A 14,471-nucleotide genomic window follows, 5' to 3' on the forward strand; every position below is an offset into this window, starting at 1 on the left:
GCGCGGAGGCACCTCTTCGAATTCCAGCTTGTAGCCCTGGGATACAATTTCCATCGCCCAAGGATCCACGTCTGACTGAACCCAGACGTGGCTGAAGAGTCGAAGACGTGCCCCCACCGGCGCGGACTCCCTCAGTGGAGCCCCAGCGTCATGCGGTGGATTTAGTAGAAGCCGGGGAGGACTTCTGCTCCTGGGAACTAGCCGTGGCAGGCATTCTTTTCCCTTTACCCTTACCTCTGGCAAGGAAGGAAGAGCCTCGACCTCTTCTGGATTTATGCGACCGAAAGGACTGCATCTGATATTGTGGTGTTTTCTTTTGCTGTGGGGGAACATAAGGCAAAAAAAATAAGAATTTACTTACCGATAATTCTATTTCTCGGAGTCCGTAGTGGATGCTGGGGTTCCTGAAAGGACCATGGGGAATAGCGGCTCCGCAGGAGACAGGGCACAAAAAGTAAAGCTTTAGGATCAGGTGGTGTGCACTGGCTCCTCCCCCTATGACCCTCCTCCAAGCCTCAGTTAGGATACTGTGCCCGGACGAGCGTACACAATAAGGAAGGATTTTGAATCCCGGGTAAGACTCATACCAGCCACACCAATCACACTGTACAAACTGTGATCTGAACCCAGTTAACAGTATGATAACAGCGGAGCCTCTGAAAAGATGGCTCACAACAATAATAACCCGATTTTTGTAACTATGTACAAGTATTGCAGATAATCCGCACTTGGGATGGGCGCCCAGCATCCACTACGGACTCCGAGAAATAGAATTATCGGTAAGTAAATTCTTATTTTCTCTATCGTCCTAGTGGATGCTGGGGTTCCTGAAAGGACCATGGGGATAATACCAAAGCTCCCAAACGGGCGGGAGAGTGCGGATGACTCTGCAGCACCGAATGAGAGAACTCCAGGTCCTCCTTAGCCAGGGTATCAAATTTGTAGGATTTTACCAACGTGTTTGCCCCTGACTAAATAGCCGCTCGGCAAAGTTGTAAAGCCGAGACCCCTCGGGCAGCCGCCCAAGATAAGCCCACCTTCCTTGTGGAATGGGCATTTACATATTTTGGCTGTGGCAGGCCTGCCACAGAATGTGCAAGCTGAATTGTATTACACATCCAACTAGCAATAGTCTGCTTAGAAGCAAGAGCACCCAGTTTGTTGGGTGCATACAGGATAACAGCAAGTCAGTTTTCCTGACTCCAGCCGTCCTGGAACCTATATTCACAGGGCCCTGACAACATCTAGCAACCTGGAGTCCTCCAAGTCCCTAGTAGGCGCAAGGCACCAAAATAAACTGGTTCAGGTGAAACACTGACACCACCTTAGGGAGAGAACTGGGGACGAGTCCGCAGCTCTGCCCTGTCCAAATGGACAACCAGATATGGGCTTTTTTGAGAAAAAAACCACCAATTTGACACTCGCCTGGTCCAGGCCAGGGCCAAGAGCATGGTCACTTTTCATGTGAGATGCTTCAAATCCACAGATTTGACTGGTTTTAAACCAATGTGATTTGAGGAATCCCAGAACTACGTTGAGATCCCACAGTGCCACTGGAGGCACAAAAGGGGGTTGTATATGCAATACTCCCTTGACAAACTTCTGGACTTCAGGAACTGAAGCCACTTCTTTCTGGAAGAAAATCGACAGGGCCGAAATTTGAACCTTAATGGACCCCAATTTGAGGCCCATAGACACTCCTGTTTGCAGGAAATGAGAATCGACCGAGTTGAAATTTCTTCGTGGGGCCTTTCTGGCCTCACACCACGCAACATATTTTTGCCACATGTGGTGATAATGTTGTGCGGTCACCTCCTTTCTGGCTTTGACCAGGGTAGGAATGACCTCTTCCGGAATGCCTTTTTCCCTTAGGATCCGGCGTTCCACCGCCATGCCGTCAAACGCAGCTGCGGTAAGTCTTGGAACAGACATGGTACTTGCTGAAACAAGTCCCTTCTTAGCGGCAGAGGCCATAAGTCCTCTGTGAGCATCTCTTGAAGTTCCGGGTACCAAGTCCTTCTTGGCCAATCCGGAGCCATGAGTATAGTTCTTACTCCTCTACGTCTTATAAGTCTCAGTACCTTAGGTATGAGAAGCAGAGGATGGAACACATACACCGACTGGTACATCCATGGTGTTACCAGAACGTCCACAGCTATTGCCTGAGGGTCTCTTAACCTGGCGCAATACCTGTCCCGTTTTTTGTTCAGACGGGACGCCATCATGTCCACCTTTGGTATTTCCCAACGGTTTACAATCATGTGGAAAACTTCCCGATGAAGTTTCCACTCTGCCGGGTGGAGGTCGTGCCTGCTGAGGAAGTCTGCTTCCCAGTATCCATTCCCGGAATGAAACACTGCTGACAGTGCTATCACATGATTTTCCGCCCAGCGAAAAGTCCTTGCAGTTTTTGCTATTGCCCTCCTGCTTCTTGTGCCGCCCTGTCTATTTACGTGGGCGACTGCCGTGATGTTTTTCCCACTGGATCAATACCGGCTGACCTTGAAGCAGAGGTCTTGCTAAGCTTAGAGTATTATAAATTTACCCTTAGCTCCAGTATATTTATGTGGAGAAAAGTCTCCAGACTTGATCACACTCCCTGGAAATTTTTTCCTTGTGTGACTGCTCCCCAGCCTCTCGGGCTGGCCTCCGTGGTCACCAGCATCCAATCCTGAATGCCGAATCTGCGGCCCTCTAGAAGATGAGCACTCTGTAACCACCACAGGAGAGACACCCTTGTCCTTGGATATAGGGTTATCCGCTGATGCATCTGAAGATGCGATCCGGACCATTTGTCCAGCAGATCCCACTGAAAAGTTCTTGCGTGAAATCTGCCGAATGGAATTGCTTCGTAGGAAGTCACCATCTTTACCAGGACCCTTGTGCAATGATGCACTGATTTTAGGAGGTTCCTGACTAGCTCGGATAACTCCCTGGCTTTCTCTTCCGGGAGAAACACCTTTTTCTGGACTGTGTCCAGAATCATCCCTAGGCACAGCAGACTTGTCGTCGGGATCAGCTGCGATTTTGGAATATTTAGAATCCACCCGTGCTGTTGTAGCAGTATCCGAGATAGTGCTACTCCGACCTCCAACTGTTCCCTGGACTTTGCCCTTATCAGGAGATCGTCCAAGTAAGGGATAATTAAGACGCCTTTTCTTCGAAGAAGAATCATCATTTCGGCCATTACCTTGGTAAAGACCCGGGGTGCCGTGGACAATCCAAACGGCAGCGTCTGAAACTGATAGTGACAGTTCTGTACCACGAACCTGAGGTACCCTTAGTGAGAAGGGCAAATTTTGGACATGGAGGTAAGCATCCCTGATGTCTCGGGACACTATATAGTCCCCTTCTTCCTGGTTCGTTATCACTGCTCTGAGTGACTCCATCTTGATTTGAACCTTTGTAAGTGTTCAAATTTTTTTAGATTTAGAATAGGTCTCACCTAGCCTTCTGGCTTCAGTACCACAATATAATGTGGAATAATACCCCTTTTCTTGTTGTAGGAGGGGTAATTTGATTATCACCTGCTGGGAATACAGCTTGTGAATTGTTTCCCATACTGCCTCCTTGTCGGAGGGAGACCTTGGTAAACCAGACTTCAGGAGCCTGCGAAGGGGAAACGTCTCGACATTCCAATCTGTACCCCTGGGATACTACATGTAGGATCCAGGGGTCCTGTACGGTCCCAGCGTCATGCTGAGAGCTTGGCAGAAGCGGTGGAACGCTTCTGTTCCTGGGAATGGGCTGCCTGCTGCAGTCTTCTTCCCTTTCCTCTATCCCTGGGCAGATATGACTCTTATAGGGACGAAAGGACTGAGGCTGAAAAGACGGTGTCTTTTTCTGCAGAGATGTGACTTAGGGTAAAAACTGTGGATTTTCCAGCAGTTGCCGTGGCCACCAGGTCCGATGGACCGACCCCAAATAACTCCTCTTCCTTTATACGGCAATACACCTTTGTGCCGTTTGGAATCTGCATCACCTGACCACTGTCGTGTCCATAAACATCTTCTGGCAGATATGGACATCGCACTTACTCTTGATGCCAGAGTGCAAATATCCCTCTGTGCATCTCGCATATATAGAAAATGCATCCTTTAAATGCTCTATAGTCAATAAAATACTGTCCCTGTCAAGGGTATCAATATTTTTAGTCAGGGAATCCGACCAAGCCACCCCAGCTCTGCACATCCAGGCTGAGGCGATCGCTGGTCGCAGTATAACACCAGTATGTGTGTATATACTTTTTATGATATTTTCCAGCCTCCTGTCAGCTGGCTCCTTGAGGACGGCCCTATCTATAGACGGTACCGCCACTTGTTTTGATAAGCGTGTGAGCGCCTTATCCACCCTAAGGGGTGTTTCCCAACGCGCCCTAACTTCTGGCGGGAAAGGGTATACCGCCCATAATTTTCTATCGGGGGGAACCCACGCATCATCACACACTTCATTTAATTTATCTGATTCAGGAAAAACTACGGTAGTTTTTTCACATCCCACATAATACCCTCTTTTGTGGTACTTGTAGTATCAGAAATATGTAACACCTCCTTCATTGCCCTTAACGTGTGGCCCTAATAAGGAATACGTTTGTTTATTCACCGTCGACACTGGATTCAGTGTCCGTGTCTGTGTCTGTGTCGACCGACTAAAGTAAACGGGCGTTTTAAAACCCCTGACGGTGTTTCTGAGACGTCTGGACCGGTACTAATTGTTTGTCGGCCGTCTCATGTCGTCAACCGACCTTGCAGCGTGTTGACATTATCACGTAATTCCCTAAATAAGCCATCCATTCCGGTGTCGACTCCCTAGAGAGTGACATCACCATTACAGGCAATTGCTCCGCCTCCTCACCAACATCGTCCTCATACATGTCGACACACACGTACCGACACACAGCACACACACAGGGAATGCTCTGATAGAGGACAGGACCCACTAGCCCTTTGGAGAGACAGAGGGAGAGTTTGCCAGCACACACCAAAAACGCTATAATTATATAGGGACAACCTTATATAAGTGTTTTCCCTTATAGCATCTTTTATATATTTCTAACGCCAAATTAGTGCCCCCCCTCTCTGTTTTAACCCTGTTTCTGTAGTGCAGTGCAGGGGAGAGCCTGGGAGCCTTCCCTCCAGCCTTTCTGTGAGGGAAAATGGCGCTGTGTGCTGAGGAGATAGGCCCCGCCCCTTTTTCGGCGGGCTCGTCTCCCGCTCTTTAATGGATTCTGGCAGGGGTTAAATATCTCCATATAGCCCCCGGAGGCTATATGTGAGGTATTTTTAGCCAAAAAAGGTTTTCATTTGCCTCCCAGGGCGCCCCCCTCCCAGCGCCCTGCACCCTCAGTGACTGCCGTGTGAAGTGTGCTGAGAGGAAATGGCGCACAGCTGCAGTGCTGTGCGCTACCTTAAGAAGACTGAGGAGTCTTCTGCCGCCGATTCTGGACCTCTTCTCGTTTCAGCATCTGCAAGGGGGCCGGCGGCGAGGCTCCGGTGACCATCCAGGCTGTACCTGTGATCGTCCCTCTGGAGCTAATGTCCAGTAGCCAAAGAAGCCAATCCATCCTGCACGCAGGTGAGTTCACTTCTTCTCCCCTAAGTCCCTCGTTGCAGTGATCCTGTTGCCAGCAGGACTCACTGTAAAATAAAAAACCTAAGCTAAACTTTTCTAAGCAGCTCTTTAGGAGAGCCACCTAGATTGCACCCTTCTCGGCCGGGCACAAAAATCTAACTGAGGCTTGGAGGAGGGTCATAGGGGGAGGAGCCAGTGCACACCACCTGATCCTAAAGCTTTACTTTTTGTGCCCTGTCTCCTGCGGAGCCGCTATTCCCCATGGTCCTTTCAGGAACCCCAGCATCCACTAGGACGATAGAGAAATAGATTTATCCGCGGTAGCTGTGGAAACCAGGTCCGCGAGAACTTCCCCAAATAACACCTCACCCTTGTAAGGCAAAACTTCCATATGCCTCTTTGAGTCGGCATCACCCGTCCATTGGCGGGTCCACAGGGCTCGCCTAGCAGAAATCGCCATGGCGTTGGCTCTTGAACTTAGTAGCCCAACGTCTCTTTGAGCGTTTCTCATATATAAGACTGCGTCTTTAATGTGACCTAAGGTCAATAAAATGGTATCCCTATCTAGGGTATCAATGTCAGCTGACAAGGTATCTGTCCAAGCTGCTACCGCACTACAAACCCACGCCGATGCTATTGCAGGTCTGAGAAAAGCGCCCATATGTGAATAAATTGATTTTAAGGTAGTTTCCCGTCTGCGATCAGCAGGATCCTTGAGGGCCGCTGTGTCTGGAGACGGTAGTGCCACCTTCTTGGACAAGCGCGTTAAAGCCTTGTCCACCCTGGGCGAGGATTCCCACCGTACCCTGTCCTGTGCAGGGAAAGGATACGCCATAAGAATCCTCTTGGGAATCTGCAGTTTTTTGTCTGGAGTTTCCCATGCTTTTTCAAATAACGCTTTCAGCTCATGAGATGGGGGAAAGGTTACCTCAGGTTTCTTTTCCTTAAACATGCATACCCTCATGTCAGGGACAGAGGGGTCATCTGTGATATGTAAAACATCTTTTATTGCAATAATCATATAATGAATACTTTTGGCCACCCTTGGGTGTAACCTGGCATCATCGTAGTCGACACTGGAGTCAGAATCCGTGTCGGTATCAGTGTCTGCTACTTGGGACAGGGGACGTTTTTGAGACCCTGAAGTGCCCTGTGACACAGTCAAAGCCATTGATTGACTCCCTGTTTTATCCCTGGACTCTGCTTTGTCCAATCTCTTATGTAATAAAGCCACATTTGCATTTAAAACATTCCACATATCTAACCAATCAGGTGTCGGCGTTGCCGAAGGAGACACCACAATCATCTGCTCCACCTCCTCCTTAGATGAGCCTTCCGCTTCAGACATGCCGACACACACGTACCGACACTCCCACACACTCAGGGATATATCTATATGGAGACAGTCCCCCAATAAGGCCTTTTGGAGAGACAGAGAGAGAGTATGCCAGCACACACCCAGCGCCACCGGACACTGGAAAAAAATCCCAGTTAGTACAGCGCTTTTATATAAATATACTCACTGCGCCAATGAAATGTGTCCCCCCCCCCTCTTTTGTGCCCTCTGTAACCTTGTTCAGCAGGGGAGAGTCCGGGGAGCCAGCTTCTCTGCAGTGTGCTGTGGAGAAAATGGCGCTGGTTAGTGTTGGAGGACCAAGCCCCGCCCCCTCACCGGTGGGCTTCGGTCCCGCTCAAATTATTTATACTGGCGGGGGTTTATTAATATACTGCCTCCGCAGTATCTACTCTATATGCCAGTGTCCCTAGAGGTTTTTATTGCTGCCCAGGGCGCCCCCCCCCCCTGCGCCCTGCACCCTTACAGTGCCCGCTGTGTGTGTCTGTGTGGGAGCACAGTGAAGATCTGAAGTCTTCTGCCGCCTGTGAAGTCTTCTTTTCTTCTTAATACTCACCCGGCTTCTGTCTTCCGGCTCTGTGAGGAGGACGGTGGCGCGGCTCCGGGACGAACGGCGAGGGTGAGACCTGCGTACCGACCCTCTGGAGCTAATGGTGTCCAGTAGCCTCAGAAGCAGAGCCTATCATTCAAGTAGGTCTGCTTCTCTCCCCTCAGTCCCACGATGCAGGGAGCCTGCTCCCTGGAAATAAAAAACCTAACAAAAAGTCTTTTTCAGAGAAACTCAGGAGAGCTCCCCTGCAGTGCACGCAGTCTCCTCTGAGCACAGGATCTAACTGAGGTCTGGAGGAGGGACATAGAGGGAGGAGCCAGTGCACACCCATTCTAAAGTCTTTAGAGTGCTCATGTCTCCTGCGGAGCCCGTCTATACCCCATGGTCCTTACGGAGTCCCCAGCATCCTGTAGGACGTAAGAGAAAACCCAATATAAAATAATCCAAGCTAAATTGTAAAATATGAAATATACAGATGTGTCCTCGTTTATATAGCCACACTACACCATGCAGCTCGAGATACCTGGCGCAAGTGAGCCACCAGGTGCTGTGCAACTCTGCTAGCGGCGGGCATTTTTTTTTTTTGCTGCAAATGCGTTTTAGTCTCAACGTGGTGTGACTGATTAATTTGATAGGCAACACTTGTATATTGTGTGTGACTGAGGGAGGAATTCAATTAGCCGTGAAATATTGTTAGAACTGTAAAAGGTGAGATATTATTGTATAGTACTTACTGCGAATGTCACTTCACCACCTCTGAGCAGGTGATAAGCTGGGGGGAAAATCCCTATTATAAAGGTAAAAATGTTGGGATTTGGTTCATTGCCCCTGGGACACCTCCTGAATGTCTAAATAGGCACATAGAAGTTTTTAATTATTTTTAATTACTAAATAATGAAATAATGACATGTCATTTTTGGGGTCAAAAATGCAAAATGATGGAAATTGGGATACGAGGTATGGGTCAGGTATATTAATGTGCTTTATGAGTGGGACAAGTGTTTTTAGGCTTACAGGTGGGAGTAATCATTTTCTTTTTGGAAGTGTATGGATAGTGGCTTAATATGACCCAAATATATACTTGGACCGATTTTTATGTATCCCCAAATTAATTTGAGCTCTTATTTGCTGATAAACACTTGCTTTCAAACTTTTTTTATTTTTTAGAAAAATGCATATAGCAGCCATTTGACCCAATTTAAGTACCCCAAATATTTTTTATTATGACCCATGTATAGACTTCTATACTGTTTTCCTTAGTTTGGCTTTATTGGGGGTACAGGCAGATTTCCCCAATCTCTCCTACACTTTTCTCGTAGCAGCTTTGCAATTGCAGTCTTTAGCAATGCAAATGCAGGAGGAGGTGCATCCCAGGTGTATACCAACTCCTCCCTGCATTTGCGATGCGATCGCATCTCAGATGAACATCACGACCAGGTAAGCTTAAGTTTTCTCAGCCTCGTCATCGCATTGCAGATTCTGAGGCCAAGGTAACTGCGTCTTGCGAGACAGTCCTTGGCCATGTCACTCCCGGAAAACGGGGACGGCACGCCCTCATTTTCTCTAACACTAGCTGCCCCCATCCCTCCCTGCGAATGCCTCTGCTTGTCCATCAGGCAGAGGCGTTCGCCTATCTGCGCATTGACTGCAGGACCCTTTCTGCACATGCCCATCAGCAATCCTTACTAAATTAGCCCCTTTGTAAGGATATTCTTATGCCTATCCCAAGCACGTTTAAATTCTCTACTGTCTTAAGTGTTGCATATCAAATGAATCAGCCTTGTGATGCAACTAAGACGCATTTATGGCAAAAAAGATGCGCGGCACTTGCAGAGTGTCACAGGACCTAGCACGCTGAGAGGGGCTGTTTGGCGCAACTGTAGCAGTGATGTATGAGGACACTCTAGCAGTAGTGGGAACAAGTCCAAACAAGGCTATTCACTCTGTTTATAGAATTAACAATACATTTTGAATTTCTATATACCTCTAAGCACAACACATCCAGAGCAATCTACATGGAACCATATACACTATACCATTCTTCATGCTGGGTGTATACAATTCAGTTATAGGGTATTTTTTTTATTTTTTATTTTATAAGCTCCACTTCAATAAATGCTAAGCAATAATGGGGGTCAATCCGAGTTGATCGTAGCTGTGCTAAATTTAGCACAGCTACGATCATTCACACTGACATGTGGGGGGACGCCCAGCACAGGGCTAGTCCACCCCAGTCTGCCCCCCCCCGCAGAAGTGCAAAGGCATCGCACAGCGGCGATGCCTTTGCACTTCAAGAGTAGCTCCCGACCAGCGCAGCTTTAGCGTGCTGGCCGGGAGCTACTCGTCACTCCCCGTGACGTCACGCAGCCGCCACGGCCTGCCCCCCCAATGGTCCGGCCATGCCTGCGTTGGCCGGACCGCACCCCCCAAAAACGGCGGCCAGCCCACTCCCGCCCAGCGACCACCTCTGTCTCAGAGGAGATCGCAGTTCCGACCCGAACGCTGCGTTGCGACAAACTGCAGCGAGTGATCGGGTCAGAATGACCCCCAAAGTGCAGAAAATGAAACACTTTGATAGAACTTAAATATATAAAATCAAAGGGTCTGCAGGGTATGGATCAGCAGATCTACATGGAAAAGTCTACAGTCATTAGGCCGACCACTAATGGTCGACATGCATTAGGTCAAAAGGTCGACACATGAAAGGGTCAACATGACAAAAAGTCGACACAAAAAAGGTAGACACAACACAAGGTATTTTTGTGTTGTTTTTGCAGTCAAAGCACGTGGAAGCCCAATTAGTGTACTGCTCGCCATGCTCCAGGCAAGGTTACTATTCCCGATCATAGTACAAAGTAAAGACAAAGTATGAAAACGTTGATTGAAATGCTAACGAGCTAATGATGTGTTAGCTAATATTCATGTAATGGTTATCTCAGGTGTACTAAATGGTTTGTGCTGGGATTTTATGGTTCTGTGTATTGCGATACTGAAGGCTGTGATTGCCTCAATGTGACAGAAACACCCTCCCCAATTAGCCACATGTGTTCTAATTAGCATAGCATACTGCAGTCAGATTTATAGATGCAGTCTGTTTAGAAATTAACATAGAAACATAGACTCTGACAATAGATAAGACTCACGTGGCCCATCTGGTCTGCCCGAAACACATGTACACGCACACACGGAGGTTAATATTTTGTGGGGAACCAATTAACCTATCAGTATATTTTGGGATCCTGGGAGGAAACTGGAGTACCCTGAGGAAACCCACGCAAATACATGGAGAACATACAAACCACACACAGTTAGAGCCGTGGTGGGAATCCAACCTATAACCTCAGTGTTATACCAGAATAATACAGGAGAAAATCACTCTGCAGCACCTGGCTCCTGTCACTGCCAGTACTTTGGTGTCACCCCTTCCGAGGGTGACACCTGGGTGCGGGACACACCCTGTGCACCTGGGTTGTGACACCACTGCATTACACCATCCATACTGCCCTAATGTATTCACTTCTCTGAATGGTAAGGTAGGGGCCCAGCTGAAGAAGTAGCTGTGAATATGGGTTCCGTTCATTAAACTGTTAACAGAGAACCTATTTTCTTTTTCCAAATTGATCTAGTTTAGCAGTACTATAATACAGTATTTCTACATTTCTAAACCAATACATATTTTCTTACTAATTTCATGTGTTCCTGCTCCAGTGAATGAAGGACGGATGCATTAGAAATGAGCCTACATACCTGACATATTTTCAGCGTAGCCTAAATAGAGAAAGTACCAATTTATCTACGGCCATAAAATATAGTAAAGCCATTCTGAAATACACTAATCCGTTGCATATTTATGTGACATATTCTTGAATTCATCTAAAGTAATTCTGATTACAAGAATGCCCTTTATAAAAAGACAAAACTCTTGCTAACCAGCATTCCGTCTCCCATTAGCCATAGTTCACATACAGCAGTACTAACCTCTGCATTGATAAATCTAATTTCTGCCAGAATTCGTAATAAAACCTTCACATCACTGAACAATTCTATCTTGGTCTTTGACGATTCCGGCTCTGAACTCTTTCCTTCATCCAAAGCGCTGGTCACAGATTTCTTTTGTACTGATGGAAGGTTAAAAAAAAAACCACAGAAAACAATGATTTTTTTTATACAATTACGTTAAAGCAATCCAGATAATTCTTCACCACATTTAGCACATTGCTTCAGGCAGAGGGGATTTACAGACACTGTAAAGTCACATTTCAATGTGTTTAATCAAAGGTAAAAGAGAGCGCATAGATAATCTGCACAGAAAACAATAGTCTAAGAGTACCGTCAAAAAGAACCAACCAGAACTCAGGGTCTTATTCAGATTCAGTTTCAAAATTGCAAAATCTCAAAATTGGGCGATTATCGGCAGACAGCACATGCGCTGAGAATACATTGCGCTTTGAAGGCTAAATTGTGATCGCAATTCAGTGAAATACGAATGCAATCTGATTGACAGGAAGTGGCCATTTGTGGGTGTTAACAAGGCATTTGTGGAGAGTGGTTGGAAAAAACACAGGTGGATCATGGCCGTTTTTGGGGCGTGTATCTGATGTCAGTTGCAATGGATTGCGAGTAAAAACATGGCTCTGGTGTGACTGCATTCTCATTGTTCTGAGTAGTCCTGGGTCAACCACAATTGCTGATGGTACTCGATTTCTGCGTATGCATCACAAAAGTCCTGCTTGCCCGTGGCAAGATCCGCTACTGCTTGCGGGTATAACAATGCCTGCTTTGCCTCTCTACCAATGCTATGGGCAACTTCTCCACTCTTTTCACTGCTTGATACATCTCAGGAGGCATGTTTTGTGTTGTGTTTGTCTTCCAGGGTCATCACTCCTGGGACTCTCATATCTTTACCATCTTTATATGTGTCTCTATCCTATTATCTCTCTATAGAATGTGGATTAACCTCCCCCCCCCCCCCCGACTATCCAAGATTGCTCTAAGCGTGCTGCAGATTAAATGCAGCTTTAATCTAATCCCTGATCATACAGTATATAAGTACAGTTAATACTGTACAGTAGTCCAGGCTAAAATGTACTTATTAATTTCCGGCACAAAACCCTATGTACTTGATTTTAAGCTTTGGCTCCACAGAATGAACAAAGTTCTCATGAACAGCTGAATAATATTCTGCAGGTACGGTACATATATAATAATTTACTGTGATTTCAATAAACTCTCTTTCTGGAAACCTCTCCCCTCATTTACCTCAGATAATCAGAGTTCTACTGGATTATAATATCTCCCTTCCATCTCCCTCACTGCCCATCAGGGTGTAAAAACAATGGCCCTCATTCCGAGTTGTTCACTCGCTAGCTGCTTTTAGCAGCAGTGCAAACGCTAAGCCGCCTCCCTCTGGGAGTGTATCTTAGCTTAGCAGAAGTGCGAACGAAAGGTTAGCAGAACTGCTCGTGAAATTTTTCATGCAGTTTATGAGCTGCTCCAGACCTACTCCAACCTTGCGATCACTTCAGACAGTTTAGTTCCTGCTTTGACATCACAAACACGCCCTGCGTTCGGCCAGCCACTCCCCCGTTTCCCCAGACACGCCTGCGTTTTTTAGCACACTCCCGGAAAACGGTCAGTTCCCACCCAGAAACACCCACTTCCTGTCAATCACTCACCGATCAGCTGAGCGACAGAAAAGTGTTGCTCGCTCTTGTGTAAAACTGCATAGTTTTGTGCGAAAGTACTTCGCGTGTGCGTACTGCGGCTAGTACGCATGCGCAGAAGTGCCGATTTTTAGCCTGATCGCTACGCTGCGAACAACTGCAGCTAGCGATCAACTCGGAATGTCAACTAAAATGAGTTAATGTACTTAAATAATGTTTGCAGCTAGGGGCGTCTGTGTCGGATATACTAGCAGGTCCAGCAGACGTTACCAGGCTGTGGCCGGAGCACGGGGAGAAGGTAAGGCATCGGTTCCACTTAGAAGGGGAATAACGGACACAGCCGCACTGTACTGGGAGGAGACTACCACACCGTAGCTGGCGCGCCGCCACCACGGGGACAAGTTTTAAATACACAAATCACAAAAAGTCATAATTTCAGGCTAGAAACACGTGGGTAAGAAAATTCTACTATAAACAATAGGCAAACAATCACATGTTCACTGTAGAGTTACAAAAGAATCTAGACAATTTATATATACTTACCGACATCATGTCTTGAAATCTGCCACCGGCCATCATCATATAACAGGCAGAATCTGCACGCTGCCCTACACACATCCCACACTTCTTGTTTACGGGCAATTTTTGCCAAATCCGCCCACAATCTGACCCTGCAAATAGGAAATCAGACATGAATGTTGAAGACCAGTATTATAATAAAGTAAATGAAAGTACATTATTTAGAAAGTAAATTTTTGTCCTTGTATCAATGGACAACTTATAGCCCTTATAGCACTGCAGGAGGTACAGATATAATAATAATAATAATAATTTTATTGATATAGCGCTCTTTCTCCAACAGGACTCAAGGCGCTTATAACATGTACAGAGATAGTAAGGGGGGTACACATGGAGAGATCCGTGCTTAAATTCTAAGCAATCTGACTAGATTGTTTAGAAATTAATCACGGATCTCTCCGTGTGTATGCCCCACAGCGATAGCGATGTGCGGCACCACACGTCGCTATCGCATGCCAAATCTAGTAGATCGATCACTTCACTGCTCTGTGAAGTGAGCAGCCCCCGTATCACCCCCTCACTCAGCACACATCGCACTATGCGCTGAGCGGGAGGAGAGATGTGTGCGCTGAGCGGTCTGTGCTAGACCAATCAGCACACATCTTCCCCGTGTGTACGGGACTTGGGATGTGTTCCAACTGAAATCTAAATTGCAGTGTAAAAATAAAGCAGCCAGTATTTACCCTGCACAGAAACAATATAACCCACCCAAATCTAACTCTCTCTCTGCACATGCTATACTGTCTCTGCCCCC

General features: G+C 46.9%; 1 protein-coding gene across 3 annotated transcripts in view; it reads right to left on the reverse strand.

The window, feature by feature from the left end:
* Nucleotides 1-14,471, reverse strand: part of CFAP46 (cilia and flagella associated protein 46) — a 798,890-nt gene that overhangs the window by 477,758 nt on the left and 306,661 nt on the right. For all 3 annotated transcript variants that reach the window (XM_063962013.1, XM_063962014.1, XM_063962012.1), the window contains exons 16-17: nucleotides 13,682-13,809; nucleotides 11,454-11,593 (exon numbers count right to left, since the gene is read on the reverse strand). In XM_063962013.1, the coding sequence (XP_063818083.1) occupies nucleotides 11,454-11,593; nucleotides 13,682-13,809 (268 nt within the window). The remainder of the gene's footprint in view (nucleotides 1-11,453; nucleotides 11,594-13,681; nucleotides 13,810-14,471) is intronic.

Source organism: Pseudophryne corroboree, chromosome 3 (genome assembly GCF_028390025.1).
Source record: "Pseudophryne corroboree isolate aPseCor3 chromosome 3, aPseCor3.hap2, whole genome shotgun sequence".
In the NCBI taxonomy this organism is placed as follows: Eukaryota; Metazoa; Chordata; class Amphibia; order Anura; family Myobatrachidae; genus Pseudophryne; species Pseudophryne corroboree.